Here is a 16,018-nt window from a genome sequence, read left to right on the forward strand (position 1 = left end):
CTCGACGTTCACCAATCTTTACTTCGACTTCGTCTCGGGGAATATTCACCAATACTTACTTCGCCTTCGGCGAATAATTGTTAAATATTAATTATCAACCAAAAATCGATTTCCCCTGGATTTCCGTCATACATTTACTATAATTTTAGACTCGGTAACTCGAACCCTCGATAACTCGAAGCAATTTTCCTTCCCCGTTGATTTTGTATATAATTTACCCTCGATAACGCGAACCATGTTTGCCAAGCCGTGACGGTTAAAAAAAAAACGGTACTGGCTGCAGTCCATATGTTCGAGTTTATTTTGAGGCAACCTTTAATGTTACCGGATACTTTCGCAGGTATCCTTCGCGAAAAAAAAGCATTTGCGCGCTGTCTTAAATGCAACAACCATAAACTATATATCACTACAAACATAATGAAACGGTACTATCCGGTAAAAATTATTTCGCTTTGATTTTTTCTACAAAAGTGTGTGAGGCTTTTTCGATATTCCTTTTGGTTGCTTCGCAATTTTACTGTCAATTTTGATGATCAAAAATTCACCGATACGTTTTACGACGAAGGTCATTCCGGGAGATCAATTTTACAAAACGAAAATCCCTCACACAGTTTTTTTGCCCGGTGTCTTGGGAATCTTCGGGCCAAATTTCAAGGCAATCCATCAAATCCTTGTACCGTATAAATTACTTTAAAGAAAGCACACTCGCGTAAAAACGAAGTAGGTTTTTTCCGCTTCTGAAGATTTACAAACATTTCACGCCCTTGCTGCGCCATATTTCAACACTGTGGATGCCGCCGACGTCGAAAGCCAATAGAATTACAGGAGACCCACTGCTGAGTTCCCTGAGATTACTGGTGTCGCGCCGGAAAATGTTGAGTGCGTGACTGCAATTCTACTACCAGTCAGAATTTCTCCAATTTCCTTGCGAAATGCCGGGTAGAAAAAATTCTTCGAAGAAAAGGAAAACTGCAGTGGCCTCGACGGTGAGCCCCATCGATTCGAAAGAACAGCTGCAGGCAGAAATGCGGTTACTGGGGTACGTTGAAGGGCTATTTATATATACATTATCCATGCGAATAAATTGCCGTCGCAAACTTGCAGTTCAATATCCGAGTTTTTCTGCTTTGCAGGTTAGTCTCAGGTTTGATGGAGATATTTTCAACTGCAGCCTGGAGGCCAGCGTTGAGCGCAATATGTGGGAAAGGAAAGAGCCTCAAATAACTCGATATCGATTATTCTGATTATTGTACCTGGGCTTACGCGCTACGCGCTTATGCGGTTTCGGCAAGAATTTTTCGCCATCCTTCATCGGAAACTTTATTCTTTTTCTTAGGACCAGTTTTCTTCTTAGTTTTCGACCACGGACTCTTTTCTTTCTTATTTTTCGCCATACACGATACGCAAAACGAACACAAGCGAAAACTTGATGTGAATAAATCACAAGTTGCAAACGTAAACAAAAGGAAGAGAGGCGACACAAAATGAACGACTCCGGATGTTTTACCGCAAAAAACATCACGGGAAGCCCTGACGCTGACACATTTTAATTGGCTTATAGCAGTCTGGCGGGTGTTAGAATTTCATTTGAAAAAACTTTCTTGTTGATAATTCGCGCATGCCTCAAGATTTATAATATATATTTTTTTTGAAAATGAAGCGAGACTAGTAATGTTTAATTTGACCTCAAAATTTTTTTTGGCAAAAAAACCACTCTCGAAGGAATCCAGTAACCTTAATTACAGGTGGAACAATTTTTTCACCTGGACGTGCAACCAATCAGAGCACGCTATAAAGTTTTTGTTCAAACAACCTTGTTCGGCACATGCAGCAAAATATTGCCATGACAGTAATCATTATTTGCACCGTTTTCTTGATTTTGTGCCTTCGGTGGCTTTGTTTGATGTTAGCTGTGAGACGTCAAGTCGTACAGATCATATGCCAATTCAAGAGGTTGATGGGCAACTGGGTAAGCCACAAGTAAAAACTGGTTAACCACAATGTTAATTAATAACGTTGCTACGTCTTGAGCACTCCCCCACAGCGCATCAAACTTACTTCCCTCTTTGCTGAACATTTACTCACGTTGTGGACTAAACAAGCCAACAAAAGAACGTTAAAATAACCTTTTAGCGAAATACTTGTTGTGTGGATAGAACTGAATACTGTAATTGAAGTTGAAACCTAAAAGCTCATTTAATTGGACCGATTTAGCCCAATTTTAGCAATGATCATAGGCTCTTATTGACAACTCGTGAATGCAAAGCAATATATTATATTAATGTAGCCATTGCATCTGGGCATCATATATTTATTTTGCACCTTTTTTTACAACAGGATTCTTGTTCACTAAGAAAAAGATAATTGTGAGACGTCATGCCGGCCAGTTTGAACAACTGGAACGAATGTATAATTCCTTGGAATTCTTTTAATTATGACCCCATGCATTCCACGGTAAATCGAAAGCAAATCGAGGACGCCGGCCGTAACTCAAGCTAAATCAGAAGAACTGAACCAGGTTTTATAATAACAAATATAGAGTAGCGGTCTCTGGTTAAAATGACTTGTAAAAGATTGTGAACTTTCGGTGGCCTGTCTGTTACCTTCGACGGTTAAAAATGATGTGTGAAAGAGAAACATAAATTTAAATATAACGAATAGCATGCACTCGTAAATTAAGAACTAAAAAGATATGTTAAAAAAATGTTGCAACATATTTTAACTGATGTATTTTTAGTTCTTAATTTATGCGTACTATCCGTTATATTTCAATTTCTCAATATGTTTCACTTTTCCGGCACCATTTTTATCCGTCGAAGGTAGCAAACAGGCCACCGAACGCTGTAATCATTTTTACAAATCATTTTGACCTGGCAGATACCTCTGCTTTATTTGATTTTGCTCTGAGTCGCTCAACAACAGATATCTCCAGCCAACTGATATTAGATTTCCCAACCCTGAACGTTCTTGCTTTTTATTTTATTATTATTATTATTTTTTTTTGGCAACTTGGGCCTGAATTTTAAGTTCTAAAGATGTTCTTAAGTTATCTTTTATAGTATTACAACAAATTTATGCGGACGTGGCGAAGGCACCTATCAAAGAGCATATGTGCAGTAGTATGAAGTCAAGTTTCTTGTGACATGTTCTTTTGCGTGGCTTACATGTACTCTAGTGCTGGGTACAAGGTTTTGCGGCAGCCGACTCTAGCTAACTCTCGGTAAATTTGGCTTTACAAAGAGTATTGAACACAGAGGCTCGCAAAGTGACATTAAGGTACCAGATTTTGCGGCGAAAATACGGAAAACCATCATGCATGTGTAGCGAGTGTAATTGAAAAATACAGTCGAACCTCCCGTAAGCGACCACCCATAATGTCAAGGATATGTGGTCGCTTACGGGAGGTGGTCGCTTACCAGAGGTCAGACCACAGGGGGGTCTAAATTTCGGGTAATTTACATATGGTATAAATTGCGGAGGCCTAACCCTTTTGCCAGTGCTTATCGAAACCGAAAGTAGTAACTTTTCTTTAGACTGCCTGATTTAGGAGCAAACAGTAAACGGCATTTTTGCAAGGTCAAATTTCAAGCTTACAACGTCCTACATCTACAACTTTCGCTTTTGTTTGTTTGTTACATAATCCAGTTGGCGTTCTTTATCGCCGCAATTTTTCTGTTAAGTAATACAAGGTTGAGAGAGAGTCATCACCGGTGATGCATGTATATGCATGCTATTTACAAGATCAGAGAGTTTCTGTCCTACAAGGGATTCAACCTGATTAAAGTTTATTTCAGTGGACACTATAGTGCATGTGTATTTTATCAAACGCGCAGAAGAGTTCTAAAAACAAGTCAAGTCTTCTTCTTTATGCTCCGAAAGAGTGACTGACGAGAACTTTGAGAAAGTCTAGAAAAGTACATACACCTTCGTGTTCATTTGAGCGATTCAATCATTCAAATTCCCTGGGAGTTTAGCTGAGTGCCCAAGTGACGGTTTACAAAAATCTGTGGCAGTGCGCAGTACAGATTTTTTGAATCAGACGAATCAAGCTGAATTTCGCCCCTCAACAGCAAGAACAACAACAACAAAAAAATAAATCGACCGACAGATTATAATCTTGTAATCTATTAAACGGGTCGATAAATCGGTACGATTGCGATAAAGGCATGAGTGCTGAACGTGATAGGTCATTCAAACTGAGATGGCGAAAGCCGGAGACATGCAGCTGGCAAGTTGCACAGTTTCTGTCAACTAGAACATAACAATTGTTGTTTACCACACAGTTTTAACCTTTTTTCTTTTTCTAAAATCTTGTACCTTTCAGATGCCTTCAGCGGGATACCTGAAGAACTGTAAATGGATTATTGCTTGAGCAAGTTCAATTAATATAGATTAGACTGGTTGTAGTGGTGAGATGTTTTCATTGCCATCATGGAAGACTGACAAAAGATACGGTTTCCCCTCTGGAGGCTTAACAAACAATCAGAGAATCAGAGGAATGCCGGCAACTGAAACTATACTAGACTGCGATACTTGAAATATGCAGTGGATAACAAGCAAGGTTTTTGAACATTGAAACCAGGCGGAACTCCAGAATTTTCAATCTCCCAAGAAAAAAAAAAGCTAAACACTCAAGGAATACTCAGTAAAATCTCCTCCAGCCCGCTGGGCTCAGTTGGCGGAGATTTCAAGGGCAGTTTCCACTCTTTGATGGCCGGGGGAGAAATACAGCCATTTTTCTATCGTAGTTTCACCTTGTTTCCCTTTTTTTTATGATATTCAAGGTCTGGGGCCACCTGTTCGTCCATGTTTTCTGTTTTGATAAATTTTCTGCTAAGCAACCGGCTACAGCAACGCCGGCGAAAACGTCTTTTCCGGAAAAAAATAAATTCACTGCGTTACTCGTGGAACTACTTCGCATTCATTCCGGCGTCGCGTTTAATTTGTGCAAAGTCCGGACTGTGTATGTCCAGAAACCGATTGGCTGTAACGCTGTTCAAGTTAAGAAAGAATTGAAAAAAATGTCTTTTTTATGCTCACGTTGGCCACAAACCTTGAATTTGGTCATCTCTGATCTCGTTGTCGTTTTGCAAGAAACTGATGATGTATCAAAGTTTACAGCGTATGTGAAAGCGATTGTTGTGCTTATTGAAACTTTTTGACGTCACGTCAGTTCCGTTATGTCACCTTTGAGGTTGCTGGAGTTGTCCTTATTTTCGTGTTGCTCTGAATGCCCGTATGTTATTGACACTAGATCGCTAACTAACACAACTGATAACTGCATAAATATATTTTTCTCTAATCATGAGTAGTTGGCCTATTGCATGTAGCCGGCTGTAATCAACTTTAGTTCAGGTCTATATGGAGAAAAGTTGTCCCGAGAAAGAGGGTCACCCTCCCAGCCGAGTAACCTCAGCGAGCGTTTATATGAGAAAAAAAAAGTTGACCCCTTTGCCCGAGCCAACAGCGCTTGCGCGTGCTCTCGCCTTGACGGAGTTGACCCGACTGCGAGTGGGCGAGCCAAAGTATTTATATCGAGAAAAGTTGGCCCAGCTTCCAGTTTCTTGTGTAAACAGTTCGCCAACTGAGTTTTGTAAGGAAATGAAGGAAAAGTTGGCTCGCCCAGGGTAGCTCGGGTAGGCGAGTGACTCTTCTACTCGGGACAACTTTTCTCCATATAGGCGGGGCCTTAGTTTGTCCTAAAGATCGCGCGCAAATTTCACGGGGGTGGTCGTGAGCCGTGCAAGGACTTGAAATCTTTTGTCACGTTCCTGCCTTCGCTGCCCATAAAATCGGTGAAGTACTTGTTGTGTAGATTTGAATAAGACCTAGCCTGTGAAGAGACTCCCAAGTGGGGTATAGGGCGCAAAGAAAAATCAGCGGGGCGAGAGCTTTATCTTCGCCCTATACCCCACTTGGGAGCCTGTTCACAGGCTAAATAAGACCATAAGTTCAGAAATCATGAATCACCACTACCGTTCCACTGATAACTGATCCATTGTGCTATATTAAAATGATTATAGAAGGTGTACTTTCCATTCTTACGTGGCAGCAAACCGCTCTAGCCGATGTAAAATGATGGGAGGCAGACTTGAGAATATACGAATCTGATTGGCTAAACGGCCACTGATCGTGAACGATTACAGTACGATTCTGCGCGGTGGAATAACAATGATTCGGTATCAGTGGGAAATTTATGGGTTCATGGGTTCACTGCGATGAGCACAGCTTCAAATCTGTACAACCTGAAATAACAGTCATTGGTACTCTCTGTTGGAGGAAGGAATCAGACACCTATTTGCATGAACCAATGTATGACAAAAATGATGGATCAGAGAATTAACTCTGCAGTGTGTGTTAAAGAGCTAAAGTGAACCCATTGGGGCTTTCAATCATTCAAAAAGAAGATCATCAAAGAACTGACCATATAATGCAAAGCTGATACACGATCTTGGTTTTTCCATTTGAGTCGGCTTCATCTACATGCATCTTAGTTCTCTCATCTTCAACGAGGAAAGCGAAAATGAGAAATCTAATCTAATCTATAAATAAATAAACAACTATCGCATTTATATACGCAACTTGAGTAGCTGCGAAAAGAAAGCCTGAAATAAAATTCAAACTTGAATGCAGGGATCAATGACCTCTGAGAATTCATTTTTTTTTTTCAGGTTTTCTTTCAATTCTTTTCTTACAAGGCTGCAATGATCATTCACTTTTTCGTTCTTTTTTTCCGCAGTTCAGATATGTGTATTTCATATACAATCTTTAATAGTTTGGCAATACAAAGAACAAGTATTGACAGGAAAACTCTACTAAACAGGACCTAAGTTCCTCACTGAAGGGTTACCTAAAGCCGCTACATTAACTAAAAGTTCAGTAAACAGCTGCTAAAGCAAAAAGTAAGCGCATACATATATACTACCAGCCTGTTATTTGAAAAGTCAGTCGTTAAAAATTGCCTGATGAGTGTGGTCCGATAACTTCGAACCATACGAAACAGTATTGTCGCAATAAACGATGAAGACCGGCCTGAAGCCTGAACTTCTGTCAAGAATTATATTTAATTTCCAATATATTATTGATCGGAATTTGCAGTAGGGATTTATTTAGGCTTCGCGATCGTTAACCTTTGTTCACCGTGTTGTTTCTCTCCTCCACAGAAAAAAAAAAAAAAACTCTTCCGTCAAACTGAAAGAGCGAAACTGAGTCGCAAACGGGGAGAAAACCCGGAACATTATTTCACTCTCTCCGGTCCCTTATTTGTCTAAGGGTCTATATTTCTCTCAAGCAACTTATCCGTCAGCGGGAATGAAATTGCTTGTCGAAAACCTAACAAAACAGTTTTCCACTCCACTTCATTAACAGGATTAGTCGTTTTAGACCTTGATCTGAGCTGTGGAGATATGTGAACGCGTTGAAAAATCGTGCGACTTACATCAGGTGATTGTGTGAGCCCGCGATACCAGCCAACACAATAGAACTCCAAGATGGAGGTGAAAAATTGCCACGAAAGAGTTCTCTCTCGAATATTTCACGTATCGTTAACAACAGGCATTGTCCTTATTCTAGTTCTCAAAGATACAGGTAATTTGGGTAATTTTCTTCTATCAGAAGTAGTCATGTGAAGTTTTTAAGTCTAATTTCACGATATCTTGACAGAATTAAGACGGGCTTGTTTCAGTGGCAACTGGTTGTATGTCGCTGGCTTCTTCTCGCTTTGCTTCATCGGGTTTATTTTCTACTTTGTCTCAAGCTGTATGGATCCTGGTTTTGCAGAAATTAGCGGCGAAAAGAGTATAATGGTTACATTTGAGGTAAGTTCTCTCGGCGTTTTTCCATATCAAAGCCGGGCAATTTTCCGGTCTTCTGGAAGCTCAGATGAGTGTAGAGATTCAAATGAATAAAATTAAATGTAAGCTTTTGTTGACAAAATACACGGTCAGTTACAAAGTTTGTGCTTGATCTTATTCTGGAAGTATACCACCACTCTTGCTTATAGACTGATTAAGATATTTTACTTCGATGTTACATGTACCAAGATAAACTATCCTTTACATTGGAAAGTAACCAAACTAACATGTACGTAAATGATATGTGTCAAACTTTTAAGCTGACGCTTCGTAAAGTCGTTTATCTTCGTTTATCTCAGATCGCAGACAGAAACACGTTTCTCTGGATACTGTTGTGAAATAAAATATAAATCAAAACGGACTCATCAAGTAATATGTAGAGGGATAAATTGCCTGAAGCGTACAGTCAATGTCATGTAAATTCCGTTTCCTGCTCTCAGCTGTTTACCAGGAACACGTTTAAAGAGAACGAAAACAATCATTTCACGTTCACAAGAAACTATGGCAATTCAAAGTTCACAAAAATACACTTTCTGATGTCTTAAATGATTAAAATGTTTGCACTCCTTTAAGGACAAAAAGGGGATTTCATTTCATTTCAAAATGGTGGGGGTAATCTTTGCAAACTTTTAGAAAAACACCCTAAAAGTTTCCAGAATATTATTTTGTTGCTGTTACTCAGAATTCATTGCTCTCTCCTAAAAAGTACTAAATCAGTTGACTGGCAAATAGTTCCTGACATTATTTTTTGGCTCACTACCTAATGACTCTAATTGGTCGTCCTTTTAGATTTTTGCACCCTTATTGATACCTATTGATACCTCTCATTTTTTTATATGGGAAACCCCTCACAGATTTCATTCCATGATTGTTGTGATACAACTGTACAAACACTTTTTTGCATGAGAAGTCACAATAGATTAATTTGGAGGGTGAGAAGAAGTTTTTAAAACATTTGTCAAGATTATAACTGATGGTCAGTATAGGTCATAAATTGGTGTGGCAAAACACTGAAATTTCCTTTTTAGGGAAGTGAGTTTTCATTTGGGGTTGGATGATGCTTTTGATCTGAGCCCTCATAGTGTAAATGGCTAAATTTTGTTTTTCTTTTCCAAACCCTGCTTGTTGTAAGGTCGCTGGGCTTTTGAAGAATTACTCTTTATTTTGGTAACAAAATCACATTATGATAACTGCATCCTGTTTATTTGAGTGTTACCTTGACATTTTAAATGTAGAAAGCAGAAACAGAAAATGATTCGGAAAGTCAATCAGATGGAGAAGATGCTGAGGAATCTTGCAAGATTTTAGCCACACCTCCTTTGGGTGGATCTAGATTGCGACGCTGTGGATATTGTGCAATATTACAACCTCTGAGAGCTAAGCACTGTGAAGACTGTGGCCGCTGTGTGCGGCGATATGATCACCACTGCCCCTGGCTTGGAAATTGTGTAGGGGAAAGAAATCACAGATTCTTCTGGTGTTTTCTTCTGACGCAGTGTGCGCTCATTGCATGGGCTACTGAAATTACTTGGTAAGACTTCAGTTATGGATTATTTGGTTCGTTATCCCATTAAGTTGAAATGTATTTGACTTGTATCATGACGTCACTTTCTACACTGTAGTCTTTTTGAGGGCTCAATTTTTTTGAGTGAAACATTTTTTTTACTGCAATGCTAGCAGATTAAAGGGAGGGGTTCCCATTTTAGTGCATGTGCATGAATCTAAATGCTCTTTTCTCTTTCTTATCAACTTTATGGCCTTAAAAATCCCACTCACATGTACTTCAGTAATCACATTCTATAATTGTTAGTCTAAGCAAAATGACTGATGACCAAAATTCACAGAAAAAGTTAGTGGATTGTACTCATATTGTCGATATTGAATTCAGCGTTGACCCGTCAGATTTTTATTTCCACAGTTGATGTGTTTGCAGTTATTTGCATGTGAAATAACGCAGTCACATGGAAAAAATACCACCCAAAGTTACGTATTCCCTTCCGAATGGTTCTTAAACAACAAATTAAATTAAACAGGCTTGGGTCATAGCAAGCAAAGGCGAAAAAGTATTTTGATTCATGGACATGCGCAGAACCGTGAACCCCTCCCTTTTTAAAGCACAATCAAAAGCCCCAGAAGAATATCCAGGCTTCTTTTGCTAGACTTAGAAACCCTAAGCCTCAGGGTGTTTTTTTCTTTTGGTTCATGTAGTTCTTTAACTCTTATACATACTGGCAAGAAAATAGATCACGATCTGCAACAATTAATGTGAGATGAACTTACTATTTAAGCTCCAGTGGGATTTTTTAACAACTACATGTACAATCTCTGATGCAATAACTGCGTCTTTTGTGGCATCTTCTTGTTCACAAGACAAAGATGGGATATTTAAGGTTTAAAAGATTTAGTGCATAGAACTTTTTTTTGTGTGTGTGTGGATTCAAAGTTAATTAAAGAACCATTCATTATTTATCAGCAAGGGGGGGTCGGGAGGGGTGGGGGGGTGAGAGGGGATGGGTGAGAAATTGGAGTGACTTACATTTTCGCCAGTGTGAAAAGGGGGCTCCTGCAGTACTTGCTGAGTTGTGGAGGGGGGCCTTGGCAATGTCTCAAACAAACAAGCAAAATATACAAGTCATACAGAGTATACAAAACCCCAGTATTTTGGTGAAATCAAGAAGCATTACTTAAAATTACAATGTACAATTTTTATTTATTTGGTATTGCCATTTCCTGAATAGACAATAGTTTGGTAGATTTTTGTAGATGGTCTTTGAAGTAACTTAAAGCTTGTGCTGGGATACATTAGAGTCAAATTACTATTAACTTGTAAAAGAAACAATTGTTCCTTGATCCTGTCATATTAAATCAAACAAAAAGGTTTCGTTTTCAGGATTGAAAATTTATGTTGAAATACAAGCTTTCGAGCTCATATCCAATGTCACAATTCAATGTCAGAGACTCCGAATCGAAAGCTTGTATTTCAACATAAATTTTCGATCCTGAAAATGAAACCTTGTTGTTTAATTTACTATTAACTTGTTTATGAAAAATGGTATTGAGAACCTAAAATAAAATGTAAATTACAGCAGTGCAACAGTAACCAAACAATGTTTGAACTCTAGTTAACTACAACTGCAGCAGTGGATCAACACTTCTACTATGTTAAAAACACTGTAAGATAACACTAATTACACAGTCCAAACTATGATTCTTGTGTTTACAATTATTATGTGGACCTTAATAAGAGAGGTGGTAGAAGCTATCACACAGTGACATAAAAATGAGCAAAGCCTTGCCTCGCCAAAATGCACCAAAACAAAGAAATAACAATTTTATAATAAACTGGCCAAAGCCGTACAGTTCTCATAACACAGAAATGACCTCATAAACATGCAACACTGGTAACCGCTTAATCAAGTCCTTCAAATCATAATAAAACAACCACAGTGTCTCATTATTTTGCTTGGACAATGACATCAAGGAAGGATTTGCTAGCTCCAGTGACACTTCTCCACAACACACAGTGGCACAGAGGGGCAGGTTCTTGGAAAGGGGTTTAGTTAGAATAAAACAATACATACACAAGCCTCAAGCTCAGGTTTCTGAGCTCTGAGAGTAGTGCTGGATGGGATGCTACATGTACATGTAGTCCACTGTAAGGTATTACATGTATAAACCCCCAACATTTTGTCACCAATACTCATACCATTTATACACCTGGGTGGGAAGAGACAACATGGGACAAAGTTTCTTTTCAAAGGAAATGACCAAACCACAAACAACTGACCTTAAGATTTTAGATAAATTAGTCCAATGTGCTGACCACTACACACTACACCATGGGGTACCCGTGAAAAATGGGGACATTGATACTATAATCTAACAACTACATAGTTTAGATAAATTTTATAGTGTTGGGTAAGGAGGGGGGATTAAAATTCAGTTAAAATTTCGTTTTATTAAGGAAGGGGGGGGGGGGGCATGAAAAAAATAAGAAAGTTTTCTTATTTCTTACCCATATTCCCTGCCCTCCAATAAATGATGAATGACCCCTAACATCTTTCTAAATGTAACCTGTACTTACTTACTAGTGGTGGAGCCCTCCCTTCTCCCCCCCCCCCCCCTTCCTTTTTTATTGTCCTGTTTCCTGAGCCCTCACCTTACATGAAATCTGAAAGTGCCTATTGCTACTTATGTGTCCTGTGCTGTATAATAATTAATCCCAAATATTTATTTATTTATTTGCCCTTAGGTATGCTTTTGTACACAAGAAGACATGGTTGGACTGGTTCCTGGCCAATGGTTTCCTGATTCTCGCCATGTTCGTTCTTTGTCTCACTTTTATTGTAGTTTCCCTCCTTTTTTGCTGTCATTCATATCTAATGTTTACAGCCCAGACAACATGGGAATACATGTCCCGCTCAAGAATTTCATATCTAAAGACCCTGAGTGAGGATGTAAATCCTTTTGATCAAGGAGTGTTCTGTAATGTGTACAGCTTTCTGTGTAGGTGCAGGGTGCAAAAGTGGGAGGTCTTGTTACGACAAAGAGATCGCTGGGCATAGATGTTGCATAAAAAAGATGTTTGGTTAATTTATGGCTAAGGTAAAAATTTATTTTCAGTATAAATACATGGCAGTTGTGCTCTTTGTATTTTGGTGTTATTGGTCCCATGATTAGTGGGGTGTATCTCAATTTTGCCAAATCTGCCCAGCTGGTATTGCACCAGCACATAGGCCACACCTTTTAAGTACTGTAAGGGGCTTAGTTTCTAAACAAACTGTTGTGCTGCAGTTTGTGAGTGAACAAGGGAAATGGATGTGTGGTTAAATTGTCAACAGCTGATAAGGTAGTTTGACCACCGAAAGAGGTTTCAAGGGTAAGCCCTTCGTCAGAGTGACTTGAATTTCGAATTTGCTCTGATAAAGGGCAATCGCTTCAAACTCCAGCTCTCAAATCTCTTTACAGTGGTCAAATTACCTTACCAAGTCTGTTGCTAAGACCAAACGTTCATGCACACTTTTAAGTAAGTGAGTTCTGCCTTTTTTAACCGTTAGCAAAATAAAAGATCTCTATGTTGCCAACAGCACATAGTGCCTTGTAACTACATGTAGGTCTTTTAATGTCTGCTCATTGACAGCATAACTTTGTCACCACCTTCACATTTGTGAAAATTATGGCTGATTTTCTTCCAAGTTCATCAGAGTTGATGTAATATACGAGACACACTGATCATCAGGGCCCAGTTGTTTGAAAGCCAATTAAAGCTAATCTCCGATTTAAAGTTAACCGAAGTTTGCATCTCGCTCGTTAAAAATGTTTTTAAAGCTGACTTTGAGCTAAAGGTAAAGAAAAGTCTAAGTCAAAACTGAAGAGGAAAAAATGTTTATTGGTTAATAATTAAATTTGAATCAAATTTCACGTTAACCCAGGATTAGCTTAATCGGGCTTTGAACAACTGGTCCCAGCTTTCTAATTGTATTGAAAATATGATACGTCACTTTTTCTCATTTGATGTGATTGGCTGGCAATGACATCTTTATTATTTTATTATTAATGAGCAGCCTCAAAAGTGTAGCATTTTCTGGATCAAGAGTTATCATTTTTAATCAACTGGGCCTAACTGTGTATAAGTCATGTGACACTTACACTCCAATACACAAATTTTTCATAATGAGAAGAATAACATTGGTAATGAATTCTTAAGTTATTTTTATGAGATGAAAATTATTTCATTATGGGTTGCTACAAACCCCACCCCACCCTGAACCCCTGGAATTTACCGAAGATTAACAACAACTAATCTTATTGTAGACAGCTAGAAGAAAAGGTCCTCTTTTAGTTTAGACTGTTACCAGTAGTTTGTGTTTTGAGTCAAACAGTGAATACTGGGAGAGAGATTTTGCAAGTATGCATATGTATTTACTATGTCAAATAGTTTCACTGTAATGTCCCCCTGATCAATAGGATAATTAAATATGCATGAGGGTTGACTGAGTGAATGTTACCACAATATTTTGTTGTTGTTAATGATACCAAATTCATGGTTGAAAATCAGTTTTATTTTTGTAAGAGTCAAGGGCATGTTTTAAAATGCCGTGTACATAGTTCAGTCTGTTGCAAATGGAAAAATAATGTGTTTGTATATAAGAAAATGTAAAGTGTATGCATATATTAAATTATCACCACAGGTCACCATAGTATAGGTGATCTCTGAAGTAATTATTATTGAACTAAACAAATCTCAAGAATTTAATATAAAATACTACAACGTAGACACTGTAATGTATTGTAATTATGTAGAGTGTGCAAGTTAACTGAAATATTTAAGATTAAAATTTACAGTTCAGATTTCATTGTGGAGTCTTAAGTATAAATGCACGACTTCATCTGTTCGTTCTTTTACAAGGAAAGACAACATTTTACAGGGGACAAAATCCCATTCCCCGAATAGATCCTCTTGTTTTGGGGAACGTTGTACCTGAGTAATTCCAACCATAACGGTAAATAATTTAAGTATAAACTTCCGACAAATTTAAAGATCATCAACTGTTCTGATTTGTTTTCAGGGTTCGTACTGGTCATGGAAAACATGTAAAGTCATGGAATTTTAGAATTTCATTTTCCAGGCCTGGAAAGTCATGAAATTTAGGTGTGGGTCATGGAAAGTCATGGAAAATGATGTTTATAAAAAAGTGCAAAATAAATTGGGTTTGTTTGCGAAGAAAATAGTGAAAACGTACCCAGAATGAAAGATGATTTCCAAGAAAATGGTCAAATTTAGGTCATTGAAAACTTGGAGAAGTCATGGAAAAGGTCATGGAAAGTCATGGAATTTCAAAAGCTCAAAAGAGTACGAACCCTGGTTTTTAAGGGTGGAGGATTGTGCACGGTTTATTCTTGGCGTTGTCGAAAAAAAACCCCGTTTTTTTTCTTTTTCTAAAAAACAGAACATATGTGAAATTACCTGAACATCGTCGAGTAAATTGAGCAATTGCCCTTCCGAATAATTGCAAATGAAGTCTTGACCAACTGCAGTCGCCAACTGAGATTTTCCTTCTGGGGCACTTCTGAACGTTTCCCATGTTTTGAAAGTTCGAAGGAGACTTTTCCTTACAATCTAATCGGACTTTCTGTCCTGAGGGTGTTTTCATCTGCTGACGTCACCAGTTTGCTTGCTTTCAGTGAATAGAGCGGTTTTCGATTGAGTGATGCGTTTGCTTTGCTTTTGCATTACTGTGCTCTGTGATTGGTTAACATAACTCGCGCCACTTTCTCAACTAACTCAACCAATGGGAATCCAAACCAAAACCAATCGTGTTTTCGTCGCACGCGTTTTCCTGCGCTTGGCGCCAGTTACATGTATTTGCTTCGAATTCTGATTGGCTCGTTGTATTGTTTACATCTGTTGCGATTAGCCAGAGTAATTACTTTGGTTTTGGTTTTACGACACTCAATTGAAAACCGCTCTCATCGCCATTTGTATTCATCTAATCTTTGACTGGGTATTAGTCGCTCCGTGTCGTGTGCGCGTAGTGACGTGGAGTTTGAGTGAAAGAGAGGGTGTATTCGAGTTTGTGTCGAGATCAAAACGGGTCAACTCCTGCCTCGCTTCTATTAAAAGGCCAGGTCGCTAAACAACTGCGCTTCTCGAGCTGGGAACCGAGCTTAACGCCAGTGGCTTGGGACTCATCTTTGGGCCATTCTCCAGTTGTTCATAGAGCAGATAACTTCATCCAGTGGGTAAAGAGCTATCTAGTGGATGAAATGCATTAGTTGGAGTACACTGTATCAGCTAGATAGCGACAATCTCGTACCCAGAGTCCTCAGGCTCTTTGGCCAGCGGCTGGTTGCCAGAAGAGACTCTGGGGTAACCACAGGATTCATAAAACAGTGCAAGCCGTTACGGGGCAGCAAATAAAAAAAATGACCTTTTTTCTCCAGTCTCTCCTGGCGACCACTAGCCTCCCACACAGTCGTTTTTAGGGGACTCGATTCCTCTAAAAATCGACTGCGTGGTAGGCTAGGCGACCACCCGCTTACCAAAAAGCCTGAAGGGTACGAGATTGATTATACACTAGAAAAATGTGTCCACTGGCGCTTAGCCTGCGTTGCAGCCGGACTTGTCACTCAAGACCTATAGAGAACTCGATATGTCAGGGATT

At 38.9% G+C, this 16,018-nt stretch overlaps 2 protein-coding genes across 2 annotated transcripts in view; one reads left to right on the plus strand and one right to left on the minus strand.

The window, feature by feature from the left end:
- The window catches only part of LOC146478983 (TNF receptor-associated factor 2-like), a 255,231-nt gene that overhangs the window by 135,578 nt on the left and 103,635 nt on the right, over window positions 1-16,018 (minus strand). The gene's annotated exons all lie outside the window — the stretch shown is intronic.
- Window positions 7,454-14,209, plus strand: LOC146478994 (palmitoyltransferase ZDHHC12-A-like). Its single transcript, XM_085111188.1, has 4 exons — window positions 7,454-7,587; window positions 7,663-7,817; window positions 9,089-9,384; window positions 12,106-14,209. Exons 1-4 carry the CDS (start codon window positions 7,491-7,493, stop codon window positions 12,416-12,418), a joined length of 861 nt encoding a protein of 286 aa, XP_084967314.1. The 5' UTR covers window positions 7,454-7,490; the 3' UTR covers window positions 12,419-14,209.

The sequence above is a fragment of the Pavona decussata genome, unplaced genomic scaffold, assembly GCF_977016875.1.
Source record: "Pavona decussata unplaced genomic scaffold, jaPavDecu1.1 SCAFFOLD_61, whole genome shotgun sequence".
Lineage (NCBI taxonomy): Eukaryota > Metazoa > Cnidaria > Anthozoa > Scleractinia > Agariciidae > Pavona > Pavona decussata.

Coding starts and splice junctions, on each gene's coding strand:
- LOC146478994 (XM_085111188.1), top strand. CDS start 7,491: ATGGAGGTGAAAAATTGCCACGAAAGAGTTCTCTCTCGAATATTTCAC. Junction 7,588..7,662: donor TCTAGTTCTCAAAGATACAG/GTAATTTGGGTA, acceptor ATATCTTGACAG/AATTAAGACGGGCTTGTTTC. Junction 7,818..9,088: donor GTATAATGGTTACATTTGAG/GTAAGTTCTCTC, acceptor TTTTAAATGTAG/AAAGCAGAAACAGAAAATGA.